We start from the raw sequence: 10,169 nt of genomic DNA on the forward strand, positions 1-10,169 counted from the left end.
GTAAAGTGGAGCCCCCTGAAGCCATCAAAAAGATGATGGGCAACAAGAATTGAAGAGGAAGAAGCATATATGCTCCCCTCCTGAACCTTTTCAGAAAGTAAAGGCTTGTTCTCTGCCCTCCTCTTTTTCCATTAAAATCTTCTTGAAGACGCTGCACTCATGATCTTTATTTACTTGGATGACCTCCCTCAACCAAACAAGAAAACCAATCTCTAAATATACTTTTGCCCTCTAGCCACATTATCTACCTAATATACTGAGTTTTAACCTTCAGCATTTTTTTGCACAAAGTGGCTGCCTTCAGATATGAACCCGCATCTTCATGCCAGAGTAAGTCGTATTTTGTTTTTCAGTAAACTTTGTTAGTGCTCGTGGTAGTGTTGTCATTGTTGGCAACAAGGTTTGGCAGCAGTGGTCATCAGCATATGGTTTTGGGCTTGCGTTTTCTTACTTTCTGCCCAAAGGGCATTTATTGGAATACTGAGAATGACCGAAAACGCACTTTTGGAGCCCTAGAGAAGAAGGAAACTGAGGAGAAGTTGTATTCCAGCATTCTGTCATGGTTCGAGAGCAGAGGCACGAAGGAGATCATCTGAAAACCTCGATTTGGTGTTGGCGATGGATTCCAGTGCTTGATTAGTTCTATTGAAGATCTCACAGCATTCGCTTAGAGTTGGAGGTTTGCCTTTGAGGAGGTAAACGTGATCACAAACCATTACTTCTCTGTTCAAGGTTTAATTCCTGTTTTTGAATGTATTGGGTAGAACCTAGAGTGTGATCTGTTTTAGGTTGGGTTTGTGATTGAATCTGTTTATTGGGTTGATTGATTGTAAGGCTGAGGCCATTATTGTATTGGGATTGAGGTCCTTGCCCTCACTGAGGTGAGAGGTTGAAGCAGGGTAAGGGGTATCCTGGCCGTAGGGGCGGCTTATTGTATCTGAGTTGAGTATTGGGCATATACGAAACCCCGAGGGGTATTGCTCCGTGGACGTAGCTTTCACATACTGTGAGGTGAACCACGTATATCTTGTCTCGTTGCCTGCTGCTTGTTGTTGGAGGACTAATCCCTGTTTTGCAGAGTGGGTTTACAGTCTTGGTAGACCTGGCCACATTCTGGTGGTGCGAGGTGGGACTGTAAGCGACCGTGTTGTTTACAGAAAACGTAAAAAAAAAAAAGGAAGCTGATTCACCCCCCCTCTCAGTTTGATCCGGTGTTCACAAACTTTAAAGTAGTGATGAATTAAGCAATCCAACTATGTTCATTCTTGGCGATTCTACAAATTCAACACAGAAAATTCACAAATTTCTAACCACAATGCATACAACATATTACATAATTTGCTTGATAAATCTTAGGAGCAAAACAAACAGGTAATGGATTGCATTCAAATACAAATACACACTTAATTGATGTTGGTAGATAGAGCATCTGAAAAACCTAAATAATTATTTCAGGAACATGGTGGTACACAAAAAATAGACAAAGCTCAAACTTGCAAAAGCACATCCATTCGTACTTATAAAGATCTCAAGAGAATAAATTCCACCTCAAATTATAGACTCTTTTTTTTTTGTGAAAATTAATCCTGGCTCTTGCTCCAAAATTAAATGAAGCCACAGTTCTGAGAAGGGACAACCTTCAAGAACCAAAAGAACTTGTAACTAGAGGTAACACATGTAACAAGCAAAATCTCAATCATAGTGTACAAGGGGCAAAAAACTTGAATCCAATTTTTCCAATTGAAATTACCACCATGCTATCTCCAGCTTCACCTCAGATCAGTAGCTTCTAATTGACTAACTCAAACTCCACCAACTTCAATCCTGAGAGCAGAAAAAGAAAAATTGGGCATAAAATTAGGCTTTGAAGGTTAGAAAGTAGAAACCCATCTCTCAAAGTAAGCAGAGGTGAGAAAGGAAAAAGAAAATTATGGGCTTTTGAGATTACACTATTACAGGATGCGGTTTGGGAACCATACCGGCATCACATTCACGTACTTTGCGTAAGAAGGGGTATTTTCGTCTTTAAGACAACCCTTTAACGGTTAGTCATTACGCTTCAGTTGGAGAGAAGGGAGAGAGGGCGAAAACAAGAAGCTTTGCTGAGTTTTCATGGCGACGGGAATTGAATTTCTAGTTGTTACTCTAATTTGAACTTTTGAATTCATTCGCAATGGAGGTTTCTGCATTGTTAAGGTTTTTGGAAGCTGCCGTCATGAAGGCAGGAGCCAACAAAAGAGTCTAGATTGAATTCCTTGGGGTCACATTTACCTTCGTCAGAGACACAAAGGTTTGCCATCCTCACTTAAACTCTTCTTTATCTGTGTCTGATTACGGGGTATAACAGGAAAAAGAAAATATCTTGCTACTCCTCTGTTTTAATTCACAAATGGACACAGTATTCAAAGTGCTTGATGAAATTTCTGACTGGTTCTTTTCAGAACCCTTTGCAGTTCTAAAAGCAACTTAGTGTAGATTGAGGTTGATTTTGGAATTAGATGCATATTGTTACTTTGCTTATGATGATCCTAAAATCATGTTTTTATATTTTAATTTACTGAACATATTTATCTATGTATTTGTTTTAAGATTCTGATCTCATCATCCCCATTTGCTTGCAAATACAGTTGTATTATTTTTGCTATTTTTTTGCATAAAGAGTTATTAGGTGGCTTAAATGATTTTGATATGAAAGTTAATATGTGAAATTCTTAAACAAGCAAACACTGGTAGAGCATATTTTTTGATAAAATGAAGAACAAAATGCTTTATATTGACCTCACATAACAGGTTGCTATTGTTAGATGAAGGAGAGAGTGATGAGATTTGGAAAGCAAGGGAGATAAGCTTGGAGTGTACAAGGAGGATGTTTATATTGATTATGCTCTTTTTAAATTTTCTAATAATGATAAAACTAAGATCAAGCCTCATAAGGTTAGGGTATTCAATCCATCACATGGAGCGGACAAGGGTTTCGTGATTTACCACCCTAGTCCGTCGGATGTCTTATACAGAGAGTTTGAACCATCGATTAGACACCAAAACATTTAGAAAATAATTATGAACACATAATAATATTTAAATCCTTTTACAAACAATTCACAAAACATGCCACTGATTTGTAATCCATTCAAGATTCTCATGTGATTCAGTTCAATATACACACATGCATATTCACATTTTTGTCTGGAATCTTCATTCCTAAGAGCACACATTATGACAACCATATGAATAGAATACCCAATTTTGTTCCTACTTGAGAACAACTTTTAGGTTAAAACCTAAGGATAACAACCACCCATGCACATTAATCATATCGATAAGATGGACAAGTTATAATGACAGTGACGATAATGTGTCAAAGAGTGAGATTATTACAGGTGGTGAAAGTTATTGGAGAGAGCTAGAGATACCCTGAAAATTTGAATATTATGTGTTTGGCGAGGGGATATTGTTGTTCATGCACCTATTGTTGTCAAGCCTCCCCTTCAATTGAGCAGTGTGAGTAGGGTCTAACAGAGATCAAGGGTTCCCTGGTCTTTTATGACTGTAAATTTGTGCACTGGGGATTCTCTCTCTCTCTCTCTCTCTCTCTCTCTTCAGTGCTACTCTTTAGTAGACTTTTCATTGCCCATTATGCTTTGGCTGTTAAAACAATTATAATGGTCATGATGGCCCTTGTTTAAAATTCCTCAGATCCCATTGCTCTAGAGATGTGACCCACTAAAAACAGTTGAAAAGGTCATGATGGCCCTTATTTAAACTTTCTTGGATCCCCATTGCTCTAGAGATGTTATCCATCACACTTGTGACACACAAACTCATGACAATTTCTTAGTAGAGCTTGTTGAGGGAGAGAATAGATTGAAAGAGGGGGGGGGGGGGGTGGCTAACTAGCTCTAAAGATGCACTGGGTTAGCTTCCTCCTCATTTCTTAATTCACCCTTGTGATGTTCTTACTTCTTAGTAGAAGGTAGCAAACTTGTACTTATTCTAAAGTTGCGCTCGAGTCACCCCTAAACAAGGACTCCTTCCTATCTTCCCTCTTGGCATATAATCCCAACCTTGACTTAGCCTGCCTTAGGTCACCAGTGATGGAGTTCAAGGTCACCAGTGATGGAGTTCATATCTGGGCCTGCAAACCCACCCATAACAGATGCAAGCGGAGACCCAATAACAAGCCCATCCAGCTCAAATTGAGGTGCCCCCCCCCCCCCACAGCATAGCCAAAGAGGGCAGCACTATCTTCATTGTCCTTCCAGTAAAATAGGAATGCATCAAACGTGTGATAGTCGGTACTCCAGTAAGCAGTTCCAGGTTGAAGGTGTCAAACTTGAAAGACTTGTTTGAATAGCCAATCATTACACAAGGTCTCTTGAAGTTACAGGAGTTGTGAAATGAGGTTGCACTGAATTCATTAGTGGAGCATTTTCTAGGGTTGCTCTTGAATCTGTATATAAGAAATGTCTTTTGATCACATCTATGGAACTTTGGTAATCAGTGATCTTTTGAACAAGATCCATTCCACCACCTACAGTAACCTTTACTTAATACTAACACTGAGAATAGGGAGAATATGATCAGAGCACATTGTAAGAAAGTTCTGTCAAGCAGAGAAGGAAAGATCAATGTTATGGTACTTTGGCTGTGGTCTTTCCTCACAGCTTCTCTTGCTTTTGTTCCAATCAAGAAACTTGATGGGCTCTTCCACGTTTGAGAAGATAGAGTTTTAACACACAAGCTAACTCAGGGCCTAACCCTTCAGCTGTCTCTTTCATCCATTGAAGCTCACACCTTATCTTTCCAATTTTTGAGGTAGTGCAATGTGTGACTTTCCAATTGAATGGCATCTCACGATTCCTTGTTACTAACAGGGATGCGTTTTGTGGGTTTTTTGTCTTCCAATTTTCTTTGGTGAAACTTTTGGTTTTGCATATGCATGAATTTGGGATGCAGGGCTACTGCTGCAATGGGTGCCAGAGGAGCCAGATTTTCCTTTGTCGAGGGTTGGTCTTCAGAGCCATGAAGGGATCTCAAGTGCCAAAGGGAGATTGGATCCGATATGTTCTTTCAATATTAATGTAATTGTTCTGAACTTCAAGCTCACATTTTAACCACCTGAAAAAAAACAATACTGTTTAACCACTTCCCTTGTTTGTTTTAAACTGAAACTTGACCAGTGAGATGAGTGTGTAGGTTTTCCATCACAACATCACAGGGATCTCATCATCAAAAGTGTGCATGAGGCTTTCCATCCCATCACAAAGGCAAAATCCATGTATCTTTTAATTTATCCAAAAAGAAAAGATATATCACTATTAAGATTCACCTTGTTAAAATTTTATAAGAATCTGGATCTTATGCTGCCTCTTCATATCGCCTTCTATACTGTCCCATTCATGAGACAGGAAACGGATCTCAAGGGTCTTTTGGTAAATCTACTGTTGCAATGAAATGAACTTGAAATTTACCCAAACATCCTCATGATGCAAGAGAACAACACAAATACCTTAAAAAAAAAAAAAAAAGAAGAAAAAAAACAGAGGAAAAGCAAAAAATAAAAGATAAAAAAAAAATTCAAAAAACAACACAAATACCTCTTATGACCTACCCCTAGTAAATTAAGCTAACTTTTGATGAAACCAAAACTGTCAAGTACACATTTTGTGTCCAAGAAATTAATCACACTTTTAATGCCTTTGATTTCTGTAATTCAACTTTAAATTATCTGACTAAGAAGTAAGAATGATTCTTCCACAATGAAATCTAGCAATGGTTTGAACATATTGATCTGGCAAGAACATAATTAATTCATGCTAACAACTAATTGTCTGGAATAGAGATGCATCATAACTATCTAGTGTAGCCATCAAAGAGCATGCAGAAGCACCATTTATCAGTCCATTATCTCAGAAGCATACTGTGGTTGCGAATCTCCAGTGTTCATTCTTGGAGTTTTCTCACAAGTAATTATGATTTCATCTCCAGGTTTCAACTCTTTGAAGCTTGCCAACCTTCCCAATTCTTCAACCTCTTCAATAACAAGATCAAGCTTTGCCACTGCCTCCACTAGCAGAGAAGCAAAAGCAGCAAAAGGGAGTGCTTCAGAGAATTCAAGGCTTGTGATAACAATCTTACTCAACGTTGGCCTTAAGCTTTTACGTTCTGACTCCTTGAACTGGTCCCTACACCTTTTGGTTTTCCATTCGAGCAATGCTGAGGTGTCGGTCTTGACAGAGGATAATCTTACCTCTGAGTCCTTTTTAGACTTCTGATTTGCAGTTGCAGCAGCCACAGCTAGCATGTTGGTTGCTTTGTTATGATCTGAGCCGAGGAATAATCGAGGTTGGGATTTGATGGCAATATTGAGGTCTTGCAATGCTTCATGGAGTTGATCAGATAGTATCTCCGGAGAGCAGCGACGGTGGTTTCTAATACTGTCGGCTAGTTCCATGAGTACCTTTGATAGTTCCCTTGCTACTCGGATGGACGCATCTCTGAAGAGAGTTCGTACAGAATGTGGTGTCTGAACAAATTCATCCAAACAACAATGAAAGATCAATTGTTGAGCATACTAACAAGGTATATACAAATCCTAGAAGGGCTTGAAGACCCATATTTTATCTGATCTCAACATAAGTATTCATTTAACTCTGCCGGGGGGGGGGGGTATATGAATATTTTTCCAATGAACAGAAATTAGCAATAAAATGAAGAAGCTCTGGCTTAAAGAAGAGAACAAAAATGCCAAGAATTAAATAGAACATCCTAAGGTGATGTTTGAGGGTGGCAGAATTTGGTTGTTCTTCCCATCCCATTCTTATCTACTCTGCTTTTTTTTTCTTCGGTGAATACTTTTCTACTCTGCTTAATGTGTAATGATAATCTATTCCCTTGCTTTCTTTACCCAAGTAACCTCACAGACGAGAAAAAAAAAGGGTAAAGAACCCAACATAACTTGGATCTAGATTTCCAACATAACCTTGCAAAGCCCAACTAGCCTACACCTCAGTTGAGTTAATAAATGATATAAAGATTAGTTTAATTGGCAACAATTTTTGCACCATGCCTGAAACATAAAATATATAAAATGTCCTGGAACTAACTATATATTTTCAAGGGATTAATTTGTGGTATGGATTGAAATTGATGGGTCATGTTAAAATGGATTAACAAAACCCTTCCAACCTACTAATGGAAGAAATGGTTTGATTAATAAAAAAATCGTTTCTTCTCATAATTATGCAGCACACATGAATTCACTGTATTAAGGTCATACTACCCCAACAATCGCTTAGAAGACACATAGACATCTAAATAATATAGTTAAGGGTTTAATATGGGATAACTTAGTTTTGGTCACTAATTAATCCCTTGGATGAACAGGAAAATAAGGTGACATTGATTTAGTGATGTTATGCTAAATGATATTAGAATTTGACAGTAAACTTGTAATTGAATGCCAGATGATGATAAATGGAAGTTACCTGAATTTCAGAATGCAAGCATCCATGCAGAGCCACAGCCGTGTACCCAAAATGGCGAAGAACAGCTGCCAGTTTCACATACTGTTGCCATGGATGTCTATAACAGTGTAGTGAATGCCTTGGCTCCCAACTTGCATGTAATGCCTGATCAATTTAAACTGGTTAATCTCTTTTTTCAGAAGATGGATGTCAAAAAATTCATCTCTATGAGTCATCAACATAAATCATATAATAAATCCCTTTATTTCAGGAGGATCAAAACAATTAAATGATTTAACACACAATTGTTTAGACATTATTGAATTATATATAATAGAGCAGAGAATGATATAATTTACCAGGGTCTCATCATTTGATTTAGAGTCCAGAACTGCCTTGTAACCCTTGTAAATAGGGTCTTCAGGTAATTTATGTTCAATACCATGACTCTCTGGTTCTTGGAAGTACTCATTAACACAAGCTGCAGAATTTACACCCATAAGCTAGTGAGTACATAACTGTTGATGATGAGAAATGAGAATGTCAAAATGCTTACAAAGTTCTTAAAAACAAATGTTCATGAAAGATCCAGGTGCATGCATACTTGTGTGTGAGATTTCACATACCTTCTATTGATCTGGCTAGCCCTTCAAGCTTGAGGACAGTAGAATTATGGAGGTCTTCCCCAGACCAATTTGGAAAAATCAGTAAACTCATGAAAAGGCAGATACCACAGCCAATCGCAATTGTGTAGAACCGTTGATGTGCCAATGTTAACACATCATGGACACGATAGCTTGATACGGTTATTAGATTGAAGGTTAAGAGAAAAATTACAACTCCATATTCATAATTCTTCTTTATATAAGGAAAGAATCTTGTGTATGTAGTTGCAGCACCTGTGCAAAAGAAAATGGAAAGAACAGGAGAGGAGAAGAGGCAAAAGAGCTTCTATATGTCAAAACACATTTCTTAAGATGAAAAGGAAATAAGGAAATGCTTGTGATTCCTGCTTATTTCAAGTAGCACTAATCATCTATATTATAGATGATGGCTCTACTAATGGAACTTGACATGCAGAAAATTAGAAGATTACCTATCAGAAATACTGCAACTCCAATGAAAATAGCTCGACAGACATTTCCAGTCTTGTCTGCAACAGTTTCAATCAGAAAGGCCAACATCCCTGCTGCTAGAGTACCAAGTCCTCTATTCAATCCTTTGCAAAGAGTAGCCCCTAGATGACCAGAAAAGATTAGATTTTTATGCCTGAAAGTGAATAACAAAACCAACTGATCAAACAAATTCATCAATTCTCACCTGCAGTGAACTCAAGCACCACAACCACAGTCATGAGAGCCCAGATTGCATTTTGTCCAATTCCTTTAAACAATGGCTCCAAAAGATACAACAGAGAGACCAATGTCAATGACAAGCCAACTTTCAATGAATGAATGACCCTTCTTGGATCTTCTCTACCAACCTTCAATGTTGTTTGCCACACTAACCCAGGCAATCTTCTCATCTTCCCCAACAAAATCTCCATGTGTGCTTTCTTCACTGGGACAATATTACCTTCACCAGAAACTTGATTCCTGGCCATCTCCATGCCTGAAGGCCAAAACACTTGAAAACAATACTACTCCTTAATTGGGCTAAACAATAGAGCTGTATATAGTTATGAATTGTACTGGGGATTTCAGTATACAACATCGATTCTTCTATAACAGATGCAGAAAAAATCTCAACATGTATGAAAAAAATTGTCAGGTTTCAAGCAATGAATCCATGAAATTGTATTTGAGGCTGGTGGGAAGGGTGTGGTCAGCTAGCCTCGCTCAGCCATTTACGGTAAAAGATTATTGACCAAGATCAAAGGGAAGAGATTCTGGAATCAAACCCAAAATCAAGGATTGGGTGGAGGTGATTAAGGGTTACCTTAAATAACAAACTCAAATGTTTTTTTCCCGTCACCTCCATACAGGCAAGTGTGTAGGTTGTTGTTCACTTTATATGCAACTTCAGGTGAGACCCAGTGATGTAGTAGTTTCTTCATTCACATGGTGTCCATTAAAGTATATTAAATCTCTGTTGCTTTCATGCTTTCACATGCTCTGTTGCTTTCATGCTTTCATGCTTTCATGTGTGAGATGTCAACGGAAGAAACCCAGTTCACTAATAGAAGCCAGGGGATCAAGAACAAAAATGAAAGACATGGAAGAGACAAATAGACAAAGATCTTATGTTTTAAAACATGGTAATATTGAGGATTCCTCATATTGGGCCAACGAGAGCGCATACGGAAGCATCATGGGGGTAGGATTTTCACCTTTCATAGGGGGTGGGGTCGTCATTTTGCCCGTGAGTGGTATTCTCCCACAGAGTACTTTTCTTCTTTATAATTATATGAGTTCGAAAAATAAAAAAAACTCTTAGCCTGAAGTCCTGAACCAAGGCGGTTGGTTGTGATTGGGTTGAAAAAATGAACCGAACCCATAATTCATTAACCATTTTTTTTATAAAAATCTATAGGTATTTTTTGCATCTTGAGTAACGGACAAATGGAATCCGCCGATTATATCCTCTTTGGATGCCTGTTTGCAAGTTTGGTTCGGCAGCTCTCTAACTTACTCTATTCCTAATGTCTCTGATCCAAAAACTTATCTTTGGATTAAAGACTGGGATAGAATTTTTGCAGCAAAC

At 38.2% G+C, this 10,169-nt stretch overlaps 1 protein-coding gene across 1 annotated transcript; it reads right to left on the reverse strand.

Moving 5' to 3' along the window:
• Positions 1 to 5,680: 5,680 nt before the first annotated feature.
• LOC122646679 (aluminum-activated malate transporter 12-like) lies at positions 5,681 to 9,189 on the reverse strand. The gene is made up of 6 exons (XM_043840271.1): positions 8,787 to 9,189; positions 8,563 to 8,703; positions 8,093 to 8,365; positions 7,826 to 7,947; positions 7,488 to 7,631; positions 5,681 to 6,526 (listed from the first exon to the last, which is right to left on the reverse strand). The coding sequence occupies exons 1-6, from the start codon at positions 9,073 to 9,075 to the stop codon at positions 5,897 to 5,899; spliced, it is 1,599 nt and encodes a 532-aa protein (XP_043696206.1). The 5' UTR covers positions 9,076 to 9,189; the 3' UTR covers positions 5,681 to 5,896.
• Positions 9,190 to 10,169: the final 980 nt, after the last annotated feature.

The sequence above is a fragment of the Telopea speciosissima genome, chromosome 11 (genome assembly GCF_018873765.1).
Source record: "Telopea speciosissima isolate NSW1024214 ecotype Mountain lineage chromosome 11, Tspe_v1, whole genome shotgun sequence".
Classification (NCBI taxonomy): Eukaryota; Viridiplantae; Streptophyta; class Magnoliopsida; order Proteales; family Proteaceae; genus Telopea; species Telopea speciosissima.

Bases quoted from the DNA above. Each gene is read 5' to 3' on its own strand.
- LOC122646679 (XM_043840271.1), bottom strand. From the start codon at position 9,075: ATGGAGATGGCCAGGAATCAAGTTTCTGGTGAAGGTAATATTGTCCCA. The intron at 8,704-8,786 runs GTGAGAATTGAT...CTGGTCATCTAG, and splicing joins GGTGCTTGAGTTCACTGCAG to GGGCTACTCTTTGCAAAGGA. The intron at 6,527-7,487 runs GTAACTTCCATT...GAATTTGTTCAG, and splicing joins GCTTGCATTCTGAAATTCAG to ACACCACATTCTGTACGAAC.